The sequence below is a fragment of the Hibiscus syriacus genome, unplaced genomic scaffold (genome assembly GCF_006381635.1).
Source record: "Hibiscus syriacus cultivar Baekdansim isolate YM2019G1 unplaced genomic scaffold, ASM638163v2 tig00111070_pilon, whole genome shotgun sequence".
Lineage (NCBI taxonomy): Eukaryota > Viridiplantae > Streptophyta > Magnoliopsida > Malvales > Malvaceae > Hibiscus > Hibiscus syriacus.
Window position 1 is genome coordinate 373,289 of NW_024062971.1, and position 23,900 is coordinate 397,188.

The 23,900-nt window shown below is 37.7% G+C and overlaps 3 protein-coding genes across 5 annotated transcripts in view; 1 reads left to right on the forward strand and 2 right to left on the reverse strand.

Annotated features, from left to right (window-relative positions):
* The window catches only part of LOC120151916 (G-type lectin S-receptor-like serine/threonine-protein kinase RKS1), a 55,135-nt gene that overhangs the window by 16,775 nt on the left and 14,460 nt on the right, over positions 1–23,900 (forward strand). The gene's annotated exons all lie outside the window — the stretch shown is intronic.
* LOC120151938 lies at positions 1,311–23,730 on the reverse strand. Its single transcript, XM_039164245.1, has 14 exons — positions 22,403–23,730; positions 22,200–22,325; positions 21,905–22,113; positions 7,797–8,007; positions 7,489–7,726; positions 7,262–7,412; positions 6,943–7,191; positions 4,908–4,938; positions 2,848–4,143; positions 2,613–2,738; positions 2,310–2,515; positions 2,019–2,229; positions 1,703–1,940; positions 1,311–1,602 (listed from the first exon to the last, which is right to left on the reverse strand). The coding sequence occupies exons 1-14, from the start codon at positions 23,685–23,687 to the stop codon at positions 1,311–1,313; spliced, it is 4,869 nt and encodes a 1,622-aa protein (XP_039020176.1). The 5' UTR covers positions 23,688–23,730.
* LOC120151930 (cysteine-rich receptor-like protein kinase 7) lies at positions 20,645–21,748 on the reverse strand. Its single transcript, XM_039164239.1, has 4 exons — positions 21,611–21,748; positions 21,302–21,539; positions 21,060–21,210; positions 20,645–20,976 (listed from the first exon to the last, which is right to left on the reverse strand). The coding sequence occupies exons 2-4, from the start codon at positions 21,469–21,471 to the stop codon at positions 20,698–20,700; spliced, it is 600 nt and encodes a 199-aa protein (XP_039020170.1). The 5' UTR covers positions 21,472–21,539; positions 21,611–21,748; the 3' UTR covers positions 20,645–20,697.

The following is a 23,900-nucleotide window of genomic DNA, read 5'->3' on the forward strand; positions in this document are numbered from 1 at the left end:
AAAAATATATAAATATAATAATTAAAATAGATATTTTATAAAAATAATTATAATATATTTTGAAATTTGAATTAAAGCAATCTCGATTCTTACAAAATGCGAGGTATTGGAAATTTTGTGTGTTTTCAGTACCTCGAGTCTTACAGGACGCAATTTGTATTTAAAATTGCGATTCCTCGGGTGCGATAAGGGCTATAAATTGGGTCCTTCACTCTTTTTCATTGCCACACTCATCCCTTTCATATATTCAAAGATTCAAAGATTTCATATCATGGCGACGAGTCTATTAAGACATGATCGAAGTCACGTATTTGAATATTAGAGGCGAAATGATGAGGTAAATTAATTAATATTATTTTTTATTTTTTACTATTTATTTATTGATTTAATTAATTTATTTTGGGATTTAAATAAGTTTTTTAATATTTATATTTCGTAGGGGTATGAACGTGTATTAGAGTGTCATATAAATCACGTGACACCGTCCAATATTGATATTATTGAGTATTCACATTTAGCGAGTTTCAGATATATTAGTAGTATAAATGGTGATAGTGTGAAGTTGTATCCTCCACTTATCAATGCGTTGGTGGAAAGACGGAGATCGGAGACGCACACGTTTCATTTAACGTATGGGGAGGTAACTCTTACCTTGCAAGATGTTGCATTTCATCTAGAGCTGCTTATTGATGGAGTAGCTATTACTGGTGTTTCCGGTTCCCCTAGAAGCGTATGTGAGATATTGCTCGGAATTGATCAGCCTAATGATGCAAACGATGGTAGAAAAATAAATGGATTTTGCAACATTTATTTTACCAACGTGCTCCACGTGATTTTTTACTTTCCAAATTAATGCCTCTATTCATTCCTTTCTAATAAATTAATGATAAAAGTAATTTTTTTTAAATTTTAAATTTAAGCAATTGTATTAATAAAGTGTGTGAAATTTGTCAAAATATTAATTTTTTTAAATAGATATTATCTTATAATCACGTCATATTATTCGAAAAATATTCAATTTATATAAAATTCTATTACTCTTGTTTTTTTATATAATTAAATGAATATTACACACATATTATGACTAGCGAGCTTGAATGATAGAGATGGACACAACATTTTCAGAGTTAGCTCCTCCACTACTCGATAACCCGTCGGCTTGATGACTTTTCTTCTCTATAAATGCAGGTTGTTCCGGTGACGGAAGAGTTGCTTCGTTACTCAACATAGAAACAACCGTAGACATAATTGGTCGATGTGCTGCATGTTCTTGTACGCACAGCAGCCCAATTTGAATGCAATTCAAGATTTCATCTGCAGAATACGAATCGCCTAATGCCGAGTCCACAACTTCCATGGCTCTGTCTTCTTTCCACACCTCCCAAACCTGAAACATTGTTGTTAGAATGGAAGATATTGATTAAATTGTTCTGCAAACGTGGTTTACTTACATGTCCTACAAGACTCAAAGACGGACTATCAGGAAAAGGACTGCTAATCTTTTTTCCGGTGATGATCTCCAACAGCAGGACGCCGAAGCTGTAAACATCGGATTTAATCGAGAAGTGTCCTTCCATTGCGTACTCTGGCGACATGTAACCGCTACAAACATTACATACAACAGAACGGAATTTGGTTAGAAGTTAGAACATGTTCGAAATTATCGAAAGTTATCTGCAAATTTTGTATATGAAATGCTCACTATGTTCCAACTACACGTTTAGTATCTCCTTCTGTTTGATCTTCTCCAAATATTCTGGCCATGCCGAAATCTGAAATTTTCGGATTCATGGCTGCATCCAATAAGACATTGCTCGCTTTCAGATCTCTATGGATGATTCTTAATCTGGAATCCTGGTGAAGATACAACATTCCTCGAGCAATTCCACATATGATTTCGAAACGCATTTTCCAATCCAAGAGAGAACTTTTTGATTCATCTGTATCCCTAATCAGTTTTCATAACTTAAAATTGTAATATTTGGCGCAAGTATTCAACAACTCGAAAGAAGACATACCGAAAATGATAGAGTCTAGGCTTTTATTTGGCAAGAACTCATAGATTAATATCTTCTCTTCATCTTCAATGCAACATCCAAGCATCCTTACAAGATTCCTGTGCTGAAGTTCTGCAATTAGCAGTATTTCATTCTTAAACTCTTGCAATCCCTGACCTGAGGAGTTTAATAGTCTTTTCACTGCTATTTCTTTTCCATTGAAGAGCACACCCTGCAAATACAAAGAAAATTTCCTTCATTGAGTAGACTAGTAGGAGTTCTATGCATATAAATAGTTAAGTGAAAAGCAACCTTGTAAACAGGGCCAAAGCCACCTTGTCCAATTTTGTTATCTGAAGAGAAATTATTAGTGGCAGCAGCTATGGTGCTCAAATCAAAGTATGATAATTCTCCATTTCTTGTGCTCTCATCAATCTCCTTTTCACCTAAAGGGTCTTCGAATCTGGTAAAGCTAAAGATGTTTTTGCCTTTTCTCGTTCTTTCTGCTGTCAGTACTCAAACACTGTCATTATTAAGCCAATTTAGTTGCAAATATCCTAGTTTCCAATGATTAAAACGTCAAAAATGTTCATTACTGTGTGTTGCAGTACGTACCTTTTCTTTTCCGTTGTACCAAGCAACGCAAGAAGGCGAAAAGAATGAGAAACACTAAAGCAGAGGAAACTATGGCAACTGCAAGCACTCCCTTCTTTTGAAGTAGACCTTTCTTTGTAAACCGTACTATCAAATTGTAGATGCATTTTCAGTTCATGTAAACAAATGTAAATAACTGATTTAGACCTGTTTTGGAAGTATATTTATAGCTGCAACTTGCATATATGATACGTACCTAACTCGGTTTTATCCACTCGTATGTATAGATCTTGTCCCGTCTCCATATATGCCCTCGCATCGACCAAATCTCCATGCCATGTCAGGCAGCCGGTACCTCCGTTGGTCTCTGAGTTTGCACTAGCATAGGCCATGCAGGAGCAATTTCTCAAGCACTTTTCCTTGCATTGCTTCAATCCTATACTCATGTCTACAAGTGCCTGTGCCGCCCAAGTGTCTGGCACCTTCACATGTGGAAACTTGACGAACCCTTCTCCATTTCTACACATGGAGATACCGAGCTTCCTCACGCATCCTCCTGCCCCATCTCTTATAAACCATTCTTCGGGTGATTTCGGTTCGAATCCAGGGAAACATGTGCACTCGAAATCACCTAGATAAGGGTTACAATAACCATTTGGCCCACAATGTCCGTAAAAATCACATTGTTCCTTTGGAGTCGAATAGAAAGTAATCCAACGTTGCGCTTCATTGTTCCATGTTATTCTATGTACGACTCCAGTTTCATTCATTACCCATCTTGTTAGGATGGAGGCATTTTTCGTGTCGGAGGAGAACGATAATTCATCATCAGTGTTGACAAAAGAATCACGAAATATGAAGCTCTGTGTCATTTCAGGTATACCACTCCATCTTTTCCCGGTCCATGTGCCGCTTCGCCACAAAGGAACCGAGCCCTTGTACAAAACCATTTGTGGAGACACGCCCTCGCTCATCTTGAAGGAATAGTTTCCAATCCCTGGATCATCCGGAGACCTCCAAGACGTGTATGCTTGGTTCACACCGGTTCTTAAGCTGAACCCAAGTTTCATAAATGAAAGCCAAGTGTTTGTAGGATGACCAAAACTCTGCCACAGCACCTCCTTTCTTGTTGTATCACTCTGAAGCAAAACAAGATTTCCCGAATCCAAAATTTGAGCAATGGTGTTCATAGTGCTTGCGATGGAGATGTTAGTAGACCAAACAGGGAGTGTTCGGTTTCCCTGGAACAAGACAAGATTTCCTCGACCATCGATTCTGAGGATCCCTGAGGTATCTTTAATGGGATTGTCTCTGTTGGCCACCCAAACAACTGTCTTCCCAGGAATCTGATGATACCAGATGCCAACATATCGATTCCTGGAACTTCCGGGGCTGAAAAAACCAAGTGCAAAAATCTTGCCACCAGACACTATGACTTCATCCTTGCTATCTTTGATGAATTGATGTTGCGTTATTGTGTCAGCTGAGGAGGAGAATTGAGAAAGAAAGAAAATGAGCAGTATCCTGATAAGCCGTTTAACAGAATTCATGACTGATTCAATACATGATTCGGGTTTGGGGCTTATTCTTCTTTTATATTAAATTCGGAGGGGTGCAATTGGGTTGTCAGTGTCCCATTAATAAGGGGATCCCCCATTACGTCGGTTGCTGGGGTCTTAGAGTTAAGATATCTAAGACCCAGTCTTACAATATTGTCTCTCTTTTGAAAACTTAATAACCCTTTCGTTATTTTTTAAATGTGATTTATAACGTCTAACTCAAAATAATCGATGACAATTTTATCTTCAAAATACATATATTTTTTAAATAAATATTATAATAAAGTTAAAAAATAATATTATAAAAAATTTTAATTCCGGAAGAGAACGGTTGGATTCTCAGTGTCCCATTAATAAGATGACCCCCCCAGCAAGTCCCGTTGCTGGGGTCTTGGTGTTAATCTCTGAGGCATTTATTTCTAATTTTGCAAACAAATTTCCAAGTCAATATGAGAAATCTAAGACTCGGTCTTACTAGTGTTGTCTCTCTCGGCTATTATTTTGCACTAACGTTTTGTACTTTGCAGCCACGACTTTTTAGTTATATTTCCCGTCGCACAACAACATGAATCGATTCGTTTTTTTGATTTAGGGACGGATGTAAGATTTTATATTAGAGGGGTGAATTTATAAAAAAAAGTTAAGAGGAGACAAATTTATAAAATTTCAAAGGGAATGTTTTTAACAAAAATATATGAAGAAAATATCTAAAATATATAAGAATTTAAAATTTTTAAGGGACGACTGCCCCATCAACCTTCCTCTGGATCTATCCTATCTAGATCGACCTGTATTTATATAGAAAAAAGTCACAAATGAGATGAAGTATCGAATAGTCAAAACCCCACCTCTGTAAAAATTTGTAGTGCTTCATAGCTAAACTTCAACAATCGTTTTCCTTTTGCTTATTATTGTCAAAACTTGATTTAAAGTTGTATGTATCATTGGTTATCTATCTTTTTCTATTAGTAACACAGTATGCAGTGCAATGTCATGTCTATTTTGAACAAGGTAAAGTATACTTATTAGAATGTTTAAATAACCTAATATGTTAATTTTGACCATATGAATTTCTAAAATGTAATTTGAATCTCCTAAATTAACTTTTAATTAAATCGAGATGCTCAAATGTGAATTTGATGTTATGATGCATGATTATAATCTAACAAAAAAGATCGCACTTTAAAGTTGTCATTATCATAAGAAAATCAAACATAAACACTCTGATACCGATTTGTTACGTATTTGAACAAAGATACGGTAAGAGATTGCAAATTAAAGAAAAATTTAAAAAAAATAAACATATTTTAAATGTGTAAACACCCATTTTCGTCTGAGACATTAAAGGTTTTATTTTTTTAGTATAATATATATATATATATAATTTCAAACGTTATTTTTGAAAGTATATAATATATGTTTTGAAAACGTATTTTTTTGAAAATGTATAAAATTTGTACAAAAAAATTCTATATAATTGAAAATTGTACAAAAAAAGTTGTGAAATTAAGTATCATCATACGAGAATACCCAAATACATACATATATACGTACAAAATTAAGCATGATCACCACAACACCTCGTTTTACTTTCAAAATAATTCTTCACCAATTGAGTCGTATCATAAATATTTTGACTGGCTAAATAAAATTTGAGCTACGGCCTTTAACATATGATTCGCGGTTTTTTAACCCAATAGGACTAGGGCTGAGCAACGAAATCGAGAAAATCGAAAAATTGACACGAACCGAGCAAAATGGTTCGGTTTGGCATTATACGATTCGATTTTCGGTTCGATTTAAAGGCTTCATTTTTTTGATTCGGTTCGGTTCGGGTTTTCCATATGGAACCCATTTGTTCCATATTGAACCGAATAGCAATCTTTGTAAAAAAAATTATAGTTTCAAGTGATTTTTTCATTGAAAAACCGAACCGAACCGAAAAACCTGAACCGTTAAAAAACCCGAACCGAACCGAAAAAACCGGTTTCGGTTTTTTCGGTTTTTTAACTATTCGGTTTCGGTTTCGGTTTAAATATTGAAAACCATTTATTTCGGTTCGATTCAATTTTTGGTAAAAAACCGAACCGAACCGAATACACCCCTAAATAGGACTGAATTGGAAAAAAAAACTCAACAGGATATGTGAAAATTTATTTTGATATCTATGACATTTGTTACAGTGACATGTGATTTGATGTGACAGGTTTTAATAAAAAAAATTATTGAAACTTTTTATCTCGATATGACAAAAATTAATAAAAATATTATATTTTATTAAAACTCGTCACCTAGACGTGATGAGCTTGAATAATTTTTTTATTGAAACTCATCCCATGACATGACGAGTTCTTTGAACACTACAATAATGTTGCAAATATCAAAATAAACTTGTACTTGTCCTATTTTTCAAATAATTTACCCTATTGCCTTGTTGGACAAAAAAAAACCTATGATTCGCAAGTTTTAAATCAAGTTGTGGGTTGGATCATATCTTGTCCTATGTACAATATTAATATCACAGACTTGCTCCATTCCATTCTAAACTTCAATATAAGTTTTAAATTTCTGACAAACTCAATCATATTTGTGAATGATTAGGTTAAACTTATTTATGTAGTCCATAAATCCATAAATAACAAACTTAATACAAATATTATACACGTAATGAAGCAGGTCCAATAAGTTGCTATGATATCTTTTCTAATCTGAAACAGAAATAACGATGGCTGAAGTTTCGATATGAAGGACATATTATATGTCTAGCGAGCTTCAATCATAGTGATGGACACAACATTTACAGAGTTAGCTTCTTCCTGACCTTTCTTCTGTATAAATGCAGGTTGTTCCGGTGACGGGAGAGTTGCTTCGTTTCTCAACATAGAAACCACTGTAGACATCGTTGGTCTATGTGCTGCATGTTCTTGGATGCACAACAGCCCGATATGTATGCAATTCAAGATTTCATCCGCAGAATATGAATCATTTAATGTCGAGTCGACAACTTCCATGGCTTTGTCTTCTTTCCACAGCTCCCAAACCTGAAACAATGTTGTTTGGAATAATTTGACTGGAAGATTTTGATTTAATTGATGTCACTTGGTCACTTACATGTCCGACCAGACTAGAAGACGGACTGTCGGGAAAAGGACTGCTAATCTTTTTCCCAGTGATAATCTCTAACAGCAGGATGCCAAAGCTATATACATCGGATTTCATCGAGAAGTGTCCCTGCATTGCATATTCCGGCGACATGTAACCGCTAGAAACATAAACGGAAAGGAAGTTAAAACTTGTTTGCGGAAGTTGTCTACAAATTTTGTGTACGAAACCCTTACTATGTTCCAACTACACGTTTAGTATCGCCTTCTGTTTGATCTTCTCCAAATATTCTGGCCATGCCGAAATCTGATATTTTGGGATCCATTGTTGCATCCAATAAGACATTGCTCGCTTTCAGATCTCTATGAATGATTCTTAACCTGGCATCTTGGTGAAGATACAACATTCCTCGAGCAATACCGCATATGATTTCGAAACGCTTTTTCCAATCCAACAACGATCTTTTTGATTCATCTGTATCCCAAATCAGTTTTAAAAATGTAGTATTTCGAATAAGTATCGAACAAATGAAACGAATGCATACCGAAAATGATAGAGTCTAAGCTTTTATTAGGTAAGAACTCATAGATTAACATCCTCTCTTCACCCTCAATGCAGCATCCCAGCATCCTTACGAGATTCCTGTGCTGAAGTTTTGCAATTAGCACAATTTCATTCTTAAACTCTTGTACTCCCTGCCCTGAGTGCTTTGATAGTCTTTTCACTGCTATATCTCTTCCATTGAAGAGCACACCCTGCAAATACAAAGGAATTTCCTTTAATGAATGGACCAATCGGAGATCTACGTACATAAATACTTGTTAAGAGAAAACTACCTTGTAAACGGGACCAAATCCGCCTTGTCCAAGTTTGTTATCAGAAGAGAAATTATTAGTGGCAGCAGTTATGGTGCTCAAATCAAAGAAAGGTAAATCTCCATTTCCTCTGGTCTCATCAGTCTCCTCTTCTCCTAAAGAATCCTCGAAGTACGAGGATGACCTAAATTTGTTTGTTCTTTTTCTTGCTTCTGTTAGTCAAACACAAGTTCATGATTAAGCCAATTGTTAGTTGCAAATTAAACAGTGGTGAAAAGTTGTACGCACCTCTTCTTTGCCGTAGTACAAAAGAACGCAAGAAGGCGACAAGAATGAGAAACACTATGGCAGAAGAAACTATGATAGCCGCCTCTACTCCCTTCTTTTGAATTAGACCTTTCTTTGTATACCGAGCTGTCAAGATGGAGATATGATTAGTATTTATATATCTGTTTTTAATGATTCATTGTCAAGATGGCAGAAGAATGACACGTACCTAAATCGTTTTTATCGACTCGTATGTATAGATCTTGTCCAGTCTCGGTGTATGCCCTCGCGTCCACCAAATCTCCGTGCCATGTCAAGCAGCCAACCCCTCCGTTGGTCTCAGAGTTTGCACTAGCATAAGCCATGCATGAACAGTTTCTCAAGCACTGTTCCTCGCATCGCTTTAATCCTATACTCATGTCTACAAGTGCCTGTGCCGCCCAAGTGTCTGGTACCTTCACATGTGGAAACTTAACGAACCCTTCTCCATTTCCGCACATGGAGACACCACGCTTCCTCAAGCATCCTCCTGTCCGATCTCTTACAAACCATGCTTCGGGTGATTTCGGTTCGAATCCGGGGAAACACACGCACTCGATATCACCTACATAAGGATTACAATAACCATTTGGCCCACAATGCCCGTAAAAATCGCACTGTTCCTTAGGAATCGTTAAAGAAATCCAACGTCGTAATTCATTGTTCCAGATTACTCTTTGTAAAACACCAGTTTCATTCACTACCGCTCTTTCTATAACGGAGGCATTTCTCACATCAGACGAGAACGATACTTCATCATCAGTGTTGACAAAAGAATCACGAAATAACAAGTTCTGTGTCATTTCAGGTACACCACTCCATTGTTTCCCGGTCCATGTGCCGCTCCGCCACAGAGGAACAGAACCCTTGTACAAAACCATTTGAGGGGACACGCCCGGGTTCATCCTGAAGGAATAGTTTCCAACTCCTGGATCATCCGGAGACTTCCAAGACGTGTATGATTGGTTCAGACCGGTTCTCAAATTGAACCCAATTTTCATAAATGAAAGCCAAGTATTTGTAGGATAACCAAAACTCTGCCACAGTACGGTCTTTCTGGAATCATTCTGAAGCAAGACAAGATTTCCCGAATCCAAAATTTGAGCAATGGTGTTCATAGTGCTTGCGATGGAGATGTTAGTAGACCAAACAGGGAGTGTTCGGTTTCCCTGGAACAAGACAAGATTTCCACGACCATCGATTCTGAGAATCCCTGAGGTATCTTTAATGGGATTGTCTCTATTGGCCACCCAAACAACTGTCTTCCCAGGAATCTGGTAATACCAGATGCCAACATATCGATTCCTGGAACTTCCGGCGCTGAAAAATCCAAGTGCAAAAATCTTGCCACCAGACACTATGACTTCATCCTTGTTATCTTTGATGAATTGATGTCGCGTTATTGTGTCAGCTGAGAAGGAGAATTGAGAAAGAAAGAAAATAAGGAGTATTTTGAGAAGCCATTGAACAGAATTCATGACTGCTTCAGTATAAGATATGGGTTTGGGGTGTCTCACAAGAAGCGTATATTTAATCCGGGGAGGGAGCAGTTGCGCTCTCAGTGTCCCATTAATAAGTGGATCCCCTGATCCGTTCGTTGTTGGGGACTTGAGAACTTAAATTATTTCGCTTTCAAATTTTGCAAACGAATTTCCAAGAGAAGTCAATATGAGAAAACTAAGACTCGGTCTTACATAGTCTTTCATTCATTTTTCCTGAAAAGAATGTAACTCAGGGTTGCATCAGGGTTTTAAATCGCGGTTGCGGTTGCATTTTTGATTATTTCGGGTTTACTGTGATTATGATCGTCGCAGGTGCTATTGCGGGTGAAGCGGGTAACTTGGACGACGACGAAACCGCTATTTCACTGGCGAAATCACGTTTTCAGTCCATGATTTGATACCCTGGTTTGAACGTTTTGTCTTTGCAAGTAAGGCAAGGTTAACAATCACGGAAACCAATGGCAGATGCACTCTTGGTTGAGGGTGGCATGTGTCTACCCTGAAATTCGATTTTTTTCCGATTAGTCACCTATTTTATTGATTGATTTCATCCTGAAATTTTATTATGCCCATTCTGAAATTTAAATTTTCTTCGATTAGTGACACATTTTATTGATGATTTACATCCTAAAATTTTACTTATGTTTACCTCATTCAAAAATTTTATATTGTTAAAATATATGTGACCACTCTAAAAAATTTTATAGATCCGCCATGAATCGCAACAATGTCGATGTTGTCAAACCAGAATTGAGATTTTCTGTGCCTATTCATAACTGTAGAACAATGTGAAGAAATAGTTCTTCCCTTGGCATTATTAATTATTATGATGAATAGAGATTTTGCCATAAATTCATTATGTTCAAGGAACTAAATTTTTTACTTTTCGAATTCATTATGTCCACGAAAATGAATTACTTTCTTCTCCCCAAAGTTGTCATGCCTAAGATTCTTTTGTTTAACACAAAACTATCTTTTGCTTGATTCAATCAAGACGTATTTACTAGAAACATCAACATCTGACACGAAAGATGGTGGAGGTATGACAAAATTTTGGTGATGTTTGCCTTGATGGAGTGAAGACGATCATTGACATCGTGCATTTGTTTTTGCACGTTTGTGTTGGGAAATAAACGAGTAATAAGTAATTTCTCTATAGTCAGATTAGTGAGAATACGAAATAAAAGCGGAAAAATAATTCCGAAATTGATAACGGAGTTCAGCCAATTGTGCCTATGTCTCCGAACTGCTGCAGATCTTTTACTAAGAGAGAAAATTTACAGGTGTTTACAAAACACTCACTACTCACAAGAAAGCTCTCTAGTATTGGGAGAAAGAAATGATTTTTGGGATGGTTTTGAAGCTAAATGAGCTAGGGTATTTATAGTTGAAACTTAAGGACTTAATCTTGTAAATACCTTAAAGCCTAGGGATTAATTGTGATTATCCCATTATCATTTTTCAACAAACATCTACCAAACTTTAAAAAACTATTTTTCAAAGAAACATTTACCAAACTTTGAAAACCATTTTCAAAGAAACATTTACCAAACTTTGAAAACCATTTTTTCAAAGTTGGTTACCAAACTTGAAAACCATTTTAATAATTTTAACAATCTCCCACTTGAAGACTGATTTTAATCTGTCTTCACACCTCGATCAATGCAACAACTTTTCTAGTCTTGTTACTCTAGCATGCCAACTGAAGTTGAACACAACTTCAGTTTGTCTGTAGTCACCGTCTTTGTCAACATGTCTGCCGGATTTTGAGCTCCACTGATCTTTTCAAGTTTCAAAATCCCATCTTCCAGAAGAGACCGGATAAAATGATATCATAATTGTATGTGCTTTGTCCTGGAATGAAAATACGGATTCTTTGCTAGATGTATAGAACTTTGACTGTCGCAATACAAGACATTGTTTTCTTGTTTCTTGCCTAACTCTTCCAAGAAACTTTGGAGCCAAACCATCTCCTTGCTGGCTTCCGTAACAGCGACATATTCTGCTTCAGTTGTGGAGAGAGCAACTATCTTCTGTAGTTGAGAAACCCAACTCACTGCGGTTCCTCCTAGAGTATAGACATACCCTGTAGTGCTCCTTCTGATGTCAACATTTCCGGCTAAGTCAGCATCTACATAGCCTGTCAGTATCGTATCTCCACCTTTGAAACAAAGTGTTTTGTTTGTGGTACCCCACAGATATCTGAGGATCCATTTGACTGCTTCCCAGTGTACCTTGCCTGGATTATTCATGTGCCTACTAACAGCTCCCACTGCTTGAGCAATATCTGGTCTGGTACAAACCATGGCATACATCAGACTTCCAATTGCTGAGGCATACGTCACCTTCACCATGTGTGCACGTTCTTCCTCCGTCTTTGGTGACTGTTCTTTGGAGAGTCTGAAATGAACACCTAAAGGTGTACTTACTGGTTTAGCATCTTGCATGTTGAACCTAGAGAGTACTTTGTCGATGTACTCAGCCTGTGATAATATCAAAGTCCCCGACTTTGTGTCTCTCTTGATCCTCATCCCAAGAATCTGCTTTGCAGCACCCAGATCCTTCATAGCAAACTGCTTTGACAATTTTTGCTTCAAGTTTATAATCTCTTACATGTCTGAGCCTGCAACGAGCATGTCATCAACGTACAACAATAAAATAATGAAGCTATTATCGAACCTCTTGATGTAGCAACAATGATCTGCTTGGCATCTGGTAAAACCACTGCTACTCATGAAACTATCGAACTTCTTGTACCACTGTCTAGGAGCTTGTTTTAAACCATACAAGCTCTTCTTCAACCTGCATACCAGGTTTTTCTTGCCTACCTCTATGAAGCCTTCTGGCTGCCTCATATAGATTTCTTCCTCCAAATCACCATGAAGGAAAGTTGTCTTTACATCTAACTGCTCAAGATGTAAATTCTCTGCAGCTACAATTTTCAACACCAGTCTGATTGTAGACAGTTTCACGATTGGAGAGAAAATTTCATTGTAGTCAATACCTTCTTTTTGTTGAAAACCTTTGACAACCAATCTCGCTTTGTAGCGTTTGCTCCCATCGTGCTCTTCTTTGATCCTGTAAATCCACTTGTTGTGAAGCACTTTCTTGCCTGGTGGTAATTCAGCTAATTCCCACGTCTGATTTGACAAAAACGAGTCCATCTCATCTTTCATGGAAGACTCCCACTTGACTGAATCCTCCACTTGCATTGCTTCATCATAGCACTCTGGTTCACCATTGTCAGTCAGCAACAAGTAGTGCAAAGAAGGAGAATACCGTTGGGTTGGTTTAGGAATTCTGGAGGAGCGTCTTAGTTCCGGTGTGCCTGGTTCTTCTTGAACTGCTTCAGGACTGATCTGAACATCATTTCCAGAAATCTCCTCAAACTCAGCAAATTCCTTTGTTTCAGCTTTGGTATTGGAGCTGCTTGATTCTACAGTTGACCTGTCTTTGTACATCACATTCTCATTGAAAATGACATCTCTGCTTCTAATGATCTTCCGATTTTCATAGTCCCAAAACCGGTAACCGAACTCATCATCGCTGTAACCAACAAAAGCACATTTGTTGGACTTAGCATCAAGTTTACTTCTTTCAGCAGAGTCTATGTGTACATAAGAAATACAACCAAACACTCTTAAGTGTGAAAGGTTTATTTCTTTCTTGCTCCAAACTTCCTCTGGTATTCTGTCATCCAAAGGAACTGAGGGCCCACGGTTGATCAGGTAAGCTGCAGTGTTAATAACTTCAGCCCATAGAAATTTGGGCAATCCGGCATGTATCCTCATGCTTCTGGCACGTTCATTCAGAGTTCTGTTCATGCGCTCTGCTACGCCATTCTGCTGCGGTGTCATGGGAACTGTTGTCTCCATCTTGATCCCATTGTTTGCGCAAAAATCTCTGAATCTCCTATTTCTGTACTCTCCTCCATTGTCAGACCTCAACCGCTTGACTTTCATACCATTCACATTTTCCACCATGGCCTTCCATTTTCTGAAGGTATCAAAGAGTTCTGATTTTTTCTTCAAAAAATAAACCCACACCTTCCTTGTAGAATCATCGATGAAGGTGACATAATATAATGAGCCTGCAAGAGATGGAACTGGAGATGGTCCCCATACATCAGTATGAACTAACTCTAACTTTTCAGCCTTGGGTGTCTTACCAATATTTGCAAAGCTGACTTTCTTTTGTTTGCCAAAGATACAATCCTCGCATAGTCTGACATCTACATTCTTTAGATCCGACAGCTTCCCTTTTGACAGAAGTATCTTCATTCCTTTCTCGCTCATATGGCCAAGCCTTTGGTGCCATAGGTTTGATTTTCCATCAACATCTGCTACTACAATGATATTCTCTAAATTTGAGGTTACATAGAGAGTACCAGTCTTCTTACCACGAGCAATGACGAGTGCTCCTTTGGTAATCTTCCATTCACAGCCTGAAAAGGTTGTACTGTATCATTCTCCATCAAGCTGTCCTACAGAAATCAAATTTCTTTTGAGACCAGGAATATGTCTCACTCCTGTCAGCTTCCAGGTGGTCTGGTTTGGCAGCTTTAGTCGGATGTCTCCTTTTCCGACGATCTTCAAGGTTTCATCATCAGCAAGATGAACCTTCCCAAAATCACCACTGACATAGTTCTCCATGATTTCTTGGCATGGCGTGGAGTGGAAAGATGCCCCTGAATCCAAAATCCATGATTCAATCGGACTGTTGACGCTTAAAATCATAGCATCACCTGTCTCCTCCGTCATGTTGGCAGATTCCTGTGCGCCGGTATTTTTCTTCGGTGCTTGGCAATCTCTTTTGAAGTGGCCCTTCTTGCCGCAATTATAACATGTAAAATCTTTATTTACTGTTCTTGATTTTCCCCTTCTGGATTTCGATCTGCCACGATTTGAATTTCTTTATGAAGTTCTCCCTCTGGACTCCGTGTGCAAGGCTGAGGAGGTTGATGCTTCACCCGATTCTCTCCGTCGAATTTCTTCGCTCAGTACCAGATCCCGAACATCGTCGAATTTTAATTTGTTATTTCTCGACGAACTGCTGACTGCTGTAACAGTAGCATTCCAACTGTCTGGTAAAGATGATAAGAGAATTAAAGCTCGAACTTCATCATCAAATTCAATTTCCACTGAACTCAACTGGGTTGTGAATGTGTTGAGTTCATTTAGGTGTTGTGCCACCGATGCCCCTTTCGTCATCCGCAAATTAAATAATCGCCTCATCAAATGAACTTTGTTTGAGACTGATGGCTTCTCATACATACTGGAGAGAGCCGTCATAAGACCCGCTGTGGTCTTTTCCTTTGCTATGTTGAAAGCAACATTGCGGGATAACGTCAGTCGGATAACTCCGAGGGCTTGTCTGTCGAGAATAGCCCAGTCTTCATTCTTCATGCCCTCTGGTTGTTTTCTTGAGAGGGGTTGATATAGATTTTTCTGGTATAGAAAATCTTCAATTTGCATCTTCCAAAATCCAAAGTCCGCACCATCGAACTTTTCAATTTTCACCTTCCCTTCGTCTGCAGCCATCGCTCCCACTCGAATCTGGCTTCGTTTGGATCGTTTCTGACAATTTCTGCGAACCGCCGTGTATTAGAACACCTCCGTCGACAAACTCGTATCGCCGACCGAATTTCACTATTCACAAAATTTACTATTCACGTGAATAGTAACCCGAATAGTAACCTCGCAAAAAATTGACAAAATTCACAACCAAAAGCTCTTATACCAGTTGTTAGGAAATAAACGAGTAACAAGTAATTTCCCTATAGTCAGATTAGTGAGAATACGAAATAAAAACGAAAAAATAATACCCGAAATTGATAACGGAATTCAGCCAATTGTGCTTACGTCTCCGGACTATTGCAGATCTTTTACTAAGAGATAAAATTTACAGGTGTTTACAAAACACTCACTACTCACAAGAAAGCTCTCTAGTATTGGGAGAAAGAAATGATTTTTAGGATAATCACAATTAATCCCTAGGCTTTAGGGTATTTACAAGATTAAGTCCTTAAGTTTCAACTATAAATACCTTAGCTCATTTAGCTTTAAAACCATCTCAAAAATCATTTCTTTCTTCCAAAAACCATCCCAACTATTAATTATTATGATGAATAGAGATTTTGCCACAAATTCATTATGTTCAAGGAACTAAATTTTTTACTTTTCGAATTCATTATGCCCACGGAAATGAATTACTTTCTTCTCCCCAAAGTTGTCATGCCTAAGATTCTTTTGTTTAACACAAAACTATCTTTTGCTTGATTCAATCAAGACGTATTTACTAGAAACATCAACATCTGACACGAAAGATGGTGGAGGTATGACAAAATTTTGGTGATGTTTGCCTTGATGGAGTGAAGACGATCATTGACATCGTGCATTTGTTTTTGCACGTTTGAACGCAGCGATTGCAGTGTTGAAGGAGACACATTTTGGCGAGTGAAAACCCGTTCGATACGTGGCGTCATCACTCCCAGTGGAAGAAATAAGGCGCGATGGCAGACAGATTAAAAACGAACCAGCTGGTCATTTTCGAAGCGTAAGAATCCCTTTAAACGCTCCTCATATGGAACCACGTAGGATCGGCCAAGTCGATTGCGTTCGGGGATTCTCGGATACCGCTGGTGGGCTGCCAGGAGGTGAAAGAAAGGCATTTGCACCTGATGCATGGAAAGGAGAAAGAGGCTACCCGTCATGGAATTGATACGATGGATCCGCATCGGGCTCTCCCGGAATGAAACCGGTAGAGAAATCCTCTGTAAAACCAAATAAAGGACGGTACATCAGTAAAGGTTAGATGGAAATGGGTTCAGAGTTTACCTCGGGAATATTTTTCAATTCTGCTGAATGCATAAAAAAAAGATGGCACTGCCGAGCACCTTGGCCGAGAGGATGAGGAGGATGCCACGGTCGGCATAGAGTGGAATGATGGAGTCGGTGACCGTGGGGGAGACGGACAGTGAGTATTGATCGGTCTGGCGACGTCGAGTCGTCTCGAGCGACAGCTAACGGGTGGAGGTTTGGCAGCCGGTGCATGGAATGGTTCAGGTGGTGGCGATTTTTCTCGCCGTTAACACCCACCACGACGAAGAGGAGGCGGTGGAATTGGTTTTGAGTTGCTCAGAATCTCCACGAACGCTGCCAGAACGGTGAATCGACGTCAGCAGCCAAGTAATGTTAGAGGGGCGGTCGATTCGTTGTTGCCTTGATTTCGCATTCGGACTGTGTTGACGGAAGGAACAACGATGCGTTGGTGATGAAACGGCAGCGCGAAGAGCAATCGGTGATGAGGTGAGCGACGGCCGAAAGTTTTGAAGGGAGGTAAGAGGATGAAAGAAATAAAGAAGGAAAGGTCGGGCGGCACTTTAAAAAAAAAAAATTGAAATTGTGAGGTCACGTGTAAAAGAGAAAAAAAAAAAGTGAAAGAGTTTAATTGGCTTTGGTATTTTTTTTAAAATTGAAAAAGAGATAAAGGTGGGGTCCAAGGATTTTAAAAGGAAGAAGGGGAGTGGCCGGTCAACTTGTTGGGGGAATAAGGGGAAAAATTAATCAAATAATAAAAATTAAAATTCTACAAAATCAAAGAAACGAAATCGAAAATGGGTTACCTCTCATAAATTGATTTGTTTAACTTTGTTAAGCTCAACGACTTAATTCAGACTATATGTTATGTTCGAGACGTTTCCTACATTTCATACGTTTTTCCAAGTAAGAAATTTCCTATGAGAACTTCTACGATTAATAAACTCCTTAATTATATCCCTATAGAATTGAACAGTCTCATAAGCATTTCTTCGATTTTTTTCAATTATGGAGATTCTCTAAAATAGTGGCCGATAATATATCATTTTCTACAAAGATGAATGCTTTAAATGTTTCTAAATTTTTTTTCTGCTCTTTTTTTTTGTAACTGCAAAATAGAAGGAATAATTTTAGATTCAAAAGGAACCAAACTTGAATCAGAATAAATAGATTTTTTTATCAAACTCCCTGATTTCTTTGTCGTAATCCTCCAATTCCCTACACAAATAATCGGACGAATTAGTTTCCACAAACTCATTTGCCAAAGGATAAAAAAATATTAATGAAATTAATGCTAGCCATAATTTCCGGGTATTTCATAACTTTATATACATCAAATTTAATGATCTCACAATCAAATTCCATTGTTAAAATGCCGTTTCAAACGTCGTCAATCTTTGTGTACGTCGTACTAAAGAAAGGGCGATCGAGAAAAATCTCAAAACTAGTGCAGCTACAATCATTTTCCATATAAATTACATAAAAATTAGCAGGAAAAATCAAATAGTTTACTTTTACCAGAACGTTTTCTAAGACTCATTGATATGTCGATGAGCTGAATAGTGACTATGGTTTTTTTCAAAGGATTGGTGGAAATCATATTATAAACAGAGAGGGGCATCACATTGATTGAGACACCCAAATCGCACATGGCGCGCTTAATCCCATCTTTACCAATCTTACAAGGAATTGCAAACATACCTTGGTCCTTGTACTTCGGTGGAAGCCGTTTCTGAAAAGTCGTCGAAATATTATCGCCCAAGTTCACTTTTTCATTTTCGATAAGTCATCTTCGATTTGTGCAAAGGCCTTTAAGGAACTTGGCGTATTTAGGCACTTTCCAAATTACCTCAAGGAGTGGAATATTTATTTCATTCTTTTGAAATATGTTTAGGATCTCATTCTCTTCTGCTTGTTTGTCTCACTTCATCAATATCGAAGGAAAGGGAGACAAAACTTCGTAAGGCGAAGGGGAAAAAGAAGATGTGTGAGTACCTGAGTTAGGTGGTGGTTTTTCAGCATCCTTTTTCTTTTTGGGCATTGTGTCACTCTCCTTCGGGGTTTTAGGTAAAATGACGGTACAACTTCGAAGAGTTATCGTGCTAACATTCTCTCTCGAATTGACTTCAGTTTGCGACGACAATCTACTTTGACATTCTAGGCACCCCACTGTTTGAGCCAATTGACTTATTTGCTTATCTATCTCTTGAAGATGAGCATGGGTTTGATTTTGGAACTTTTATTGGGACAAGACTAATCTCTCAACAATAGACTCTAGTGAAGTCTTTTGTGGTTATTGAGGCGAAAATGGAGGTGGACCTTAGTTGATAATTCAGATTCGCTTTTTTATTGTTTCCATAACTTAAGTTCAAATAGCCCCTCCATCCCGGATTAAAGGTGTTGCCAAATGGGTTATAAGGCCTCTGGGAAGGTCCCGGAAAGTTACCCATGGCATTAACTTGTGCACTAAACTCCTCTTGTAACATCGGGTAGTAATCCGTCGGGTGATCTGGCATCGTACAAATCCCGCATTTAATTGGGTGAAAAATAAAATAAAATAATTACAATTAAGAAAATACCCTTCACTTATATTGTGAAATGTGTCACAATCTAATTGGAGAATTAAATTTATTAAATTAAATTAAAATTTGGATAGAATTGATAGAATGTAAAAGTATTAAGGACTAAACGTATAATTATTTTAATTTTATTAATTGTCACGTCAGCACTTTATCAATTATTAACAACATGTGACTTGATTGAAAATAATTAAATAGTTAAGAGGTCTAACTGGAAAAAATGAAAGATTGATGGTTAAAGAAAAAGGGGTAAATAGTTATGTGGTCATTGATATAATTTACCTCAAAATTTTTATTTTTTTCATTCCCTAATGGATCAAGTGCATCTGTTATGTGTGAGCAAAACTCGACTATACTCGAAAAAAAATCAATTTCGAGTTATTCTAGTCGAGTTATTCGAGTCCTAATTATTGATTTAGTTTTTGAGTTCGAGTCGAGTTGAAATTTGTAAATTTCGGGTTATTCGAAAAATTAAAAATTTGACTAAGTATTTTGGTAGTTTTACGATTTAGTTCCTAATTTTATTATTCCTTCAATTCCTCCTTCATTTTAAGTCATTTTTTTTACCAAATTTGAACTACATGCTTTTAAACCATGGTAGAATACATATGTACTTTGAATTCAATTTCTCTTTCTGATAACAACTTTTTTGTTTTTCAATTTAGTCCCTTAATTTTTTTATAATTTCCTTATTTCTTCAATCCATCTTTTTATTTTAAGTATGTTTTTTCTATTAAATTTGAACCACATGCTTGTATACCACTATAGAATACCTATGTAACTTCAATTCTTATTTTTTTCTCAGAATGTACTCTGTCTTTTTATTTAGTCTCTTAACTTTGCATTTCACTCAATTTGATCTTTTGACAACAATTGTTTGAAAATTCTTTTTTCCCGTCAATTTCTTAACTCTTTTATACTCGCATCAATATTTTACCCTCAAATTATTTTCTTTAAAATATAATATTATGAATATATTTTATAATTTTATATTGTATTTGATATATTAAATGCTATTATATTGTGAAAAGAATATATATATTAGAACCAATCCTGGTCATAATACTATAAACAATTGTAATAAAATTAGTACAAAAACTCGAATAACTATACTCGAATAATTCGAAACTTTTTGACTCGATCGAATGCTCACCCCTCACATCCGCGCCTAATATGTATGTATGTGTATATACATATACACACAAAATTAAGCAACATCATCAGGTACCCTCTATTTTATTCCCAAAATAATTCTGCACAAATAGGGTTATACTGTATCGCCAACATTTCAGATCGGATGAAGCGAATTTGAGTCACGATCTCTAATATATGATTCACAAGTGTTAAACATGATTGTTATCTTAATCTAATCTGAAACAGAAATAACGATTGTTGAAGTTCCGATATGAAGGACATATTGTATGTCTAGCGAGCTTCAATCATAGTGATCGACACAACATTTACAGAGTAGGTTTCTTCATGACTTTTCTTCTCTATAAATGCAGGTTGTTCCGGCGACGGGAGAGTTGCTTCGTTACTCAACATAGAAACAACTGTAGCCATCGCTGGTCTCTGTGTTGCATGTTCTTGGACGCACAACAGCCCAATTTGGATGCAATTCAAAATTTCATCTGCAGAATATGAATCACCGATTGCAGAGTCCACAACTTCCATGGCTCTGTCTTGTTTCCACAGCTCCCAAACCTGAGACAATGTTGTTTGAATGAAAGATCAAGTATTTAATTCACAACACTTGATACAATTGTTCTGCATACTTGGTTACTTACATGTCCCACCAGATTCAAAGACGGACTACCAGGAAAAGGACTGCTAATTTTTTTTCCAGTGATTATCTCCAACAGCAGGACACCGAAGCTGTAAACATCGGATTTGATCGAGAAGTGTCCTTCCATTGCATACTCTGGCGACATGTAACCGCTACAAACATACAACAGAAAGGAGTTTGGTTAGAACTTGTTCGAAACCATTAGCTGAAGTTGGCTGCATATTTTGTATAAGAAATGCTCACTATGTTCCCACCACACGTTTAGTGTCGCCTTCTGTTTGACCTTCTCCAAATATTCTGGCCATCCCAAAATCTGAAATTTTGGGATTCATTGTTGCATCCAATAAGACATTGCTCGCTTTCAGATCTCTATGGATGATTCTTAACCTGGAATCTTGGTGAAGATACAACATTCCTCGAGCAATACCGCATATGATTTCGAAACGCTTTTTCCAATCCAAGAGTGAACTTTTTTATTCATCTGTATACAAAATCAGTTTTAGAAAAAGTAGTATTTGGCATAAGTATTCAACAGATCAAAAGAAGACATACCGAAAATGATAGAGTCTAGGCTTTTATTTGGTAAGAACTCATAGACTAATATTTTCTCTTCACCCTCAATGCAACATCCCAACATCCTTACAAGATTCCTGTGCTGAAGTTTTGCAATTAGCAGAATTTCATTCTTAAATTCTTGCAGTCCCTGGCCTGATGAATTTGATAGTCTTTTCACTGCTATTTCTGTTCCATTGAAGAGTACACCCTGCAAATACGAAGAACATCTCCTTTATTGAATGGACTTGTAGGAGGTCTGTGCATATAAATAGCCGTTAAGTGAAAAGCAACCTTGTAAACAGGGCCAAAGCCACCTTGTCCAAGTTTGTTATCTGTAGAGAAATTATCGGTAGCAGCGACTATGGTGCTCAAATCAAAGAATGCTAAATCTCCATTTCTTCTGGTATCATCAGTCTCCTTTTCTTCTAAAGAATCCTCGAAATACAAGGATGACTTTGTGATAAAGCTAAAAATATTTTTGTTTGTCCTTGTTCTTGCTTCTATCAGTCAAACACAATTGTTAATCTCTGCATGATATGTAATCAATTTAGTTGCAAATTAAACAGTGGTGAGAATTTGTACGTACCTCTTCTTTGCCTTAGTATCAAGCAACACATGAAGGCAACAAGAATGAGAAACACTATAGCAGAAGAAACTATGATAGCCGCAAGTACTCCCTTCTTTTGAATTAGACCTTTCTTTGTAAAGCCAGCTATCAAGATGGAGATATGATTAGTATTTATATATCTGTTTTTATTGATTCGTTGTTAGTGCATCTATGAAACGTACCTAAATCGTTTTTATCGACTCGTATGTATAGATCTTGTCCCGTCTCGGTGTATGCCCTGGCATCCATCAAATCACCGTGCCATGTTAAGCAGCCAACCCCTCCGTTGGTCTCAGAGTTTGCACTAGCATAAGCTATGCATGAACAATTTCTCAAACACTCTTCCTCGCATTGCTTCAACCCTATACTCATGTCTACAAGTGCATCTGCCGCAGTATCTGGCACCTTCGCATGTGGAAACTTGACGAACCCTTCTCCATTTCCACACATGGAGACACCACGCTTCCTAACGCACCCTCCTGTCCTATCTCTTACAATCCATCCTTCACCTGACTTGGGTTCGAATCCCGGGAAACATGTGCACTCGAAATCACCTACATAAGGATTACAGTAACCATTTGGCCCACAATGCCCGTAAAAATCGCACTGTTCCTTTGGAATAGTTAAATAATTCCAATCTTGAGCGTTATTGTTCCAGATTACTCTTTGTGTAACTCCGGTTTCATTCGCTACCCATCTTGTTATGATGGAGGCATTCTTTGCATCGGAGGAGAACGATACTTCATCATCAGTGTTGACAAAGGAATCATTAAATATGAAGTTATTTGTCATTTGAGGTATGCCACTCCATCTTTGCCCCGTCCATGTGCCACTTCGCCACAAAGGAACCGAACCCTTGTAGAACACCATTTGAGGAGACACGCCCGGGTTCATCCTGAAGGAATAGTTTCCAACCCCTGGATCATCCGGAGACTTCCAAGACGTGTATGATTGGTTCAGACCGGTTCTCAAATTGAACCCAATTTTCATAAACGAAATCCAAGTATCTGTTGGATATCCAAAACTCTGCCACAGTACGGTCTTTCTGGAATCATTCTGAATCAAAACAAGATTTCCCGAATCCGAAATTTGAGCAAAGGTGTTCCTAGTGCCTGCGATGGAGATGTTTGTAGACCAAACAGGAACTGTCTGGTTTCCCTGGAACAAGACAAGGTTTCCTCGACCATCGATTCTGAGAATCCCCGAGGTATCATTAATGGAATTGTCTCTATTAGCCACCCAGACAACAGTCTTGCCCGGAATCAGGTAATACCAGATGCCAACATATCGATTACTGGAATTGCCAGGGCTGAAAAATCCGAGTGCAAAAATCTTGCCACCAGACACTATGACTTCATCGTTGTTATCTTTGATGAATTGATGCTGCGTTATTGTGTCAGCTGAAAAGGAGAAGCGAGAAAGAAGGAAAACAAGAAGTATTCTGAGAAGCCATTTAACAGGATTCATGACTGCTTCAGTATATGATTAGAGGTGTTTCAGAAGATTGATTATATCATTTCTATGAGGGAGTCCTACACGCCATAACAAGAATTAATTACCTGTCAGACACCGTTTCAGAAAATTTTATCAATTTAATACTCTTTCTAACAAGGCGTTGATCATCCGCGACTTTCGCTGACGTGGAGTCAGCTCGGGCTTTCTTAGATAGATGCTAAATCT

Excerpts from the sequence above, each read along its gene's own strand:
- LOC120151930 (XM_039164239.1), bottom strand. The coding sequence starts at position 21,471 with ATGTTGTATCTTCACCAAGATTCCAGGTTAAGAATCATCCATAGAGAT. Across the intron at positions 21,211-21,301 it reads AAACGTGTGGTGGGAACATA|CGGTTACATGTCGCCAGAGT; the intron begins GTGAGCATTTCT and ends GTATGTTTGTAG. Across the intron at positions 20,977-21,059 it reads CTTTGAATCTGGTGGGACAT|GTTTGGGAGCTGTGGAAACA; the intron begins GTAAGTAACCAA and ends ACATTGTCTCAG.
- LOC120151938 (XM_039164245.1), bottom strand. The coding sequence starts at position 23,687 with ATGAATCCTGTTAAATGGCTTCTCAGAATACTTCTTGTTTTCCTTCTT. Across the intron at positions 7,727-7,796 it reads CTTAGACTCTATCATTTTCG|ATGAATCAAAAAGATCGTTG; the intron begins GTATGCATTCGT and ends TTTGGGATACAG. Across the intron at positions 1,603-1,702 it reads AAACGTGTAGTTGGAACATA|CGGTTACATGTCGCCAGAGT; the intron begins GTGAGCATTTCA and ends TAATGTTTGTAG.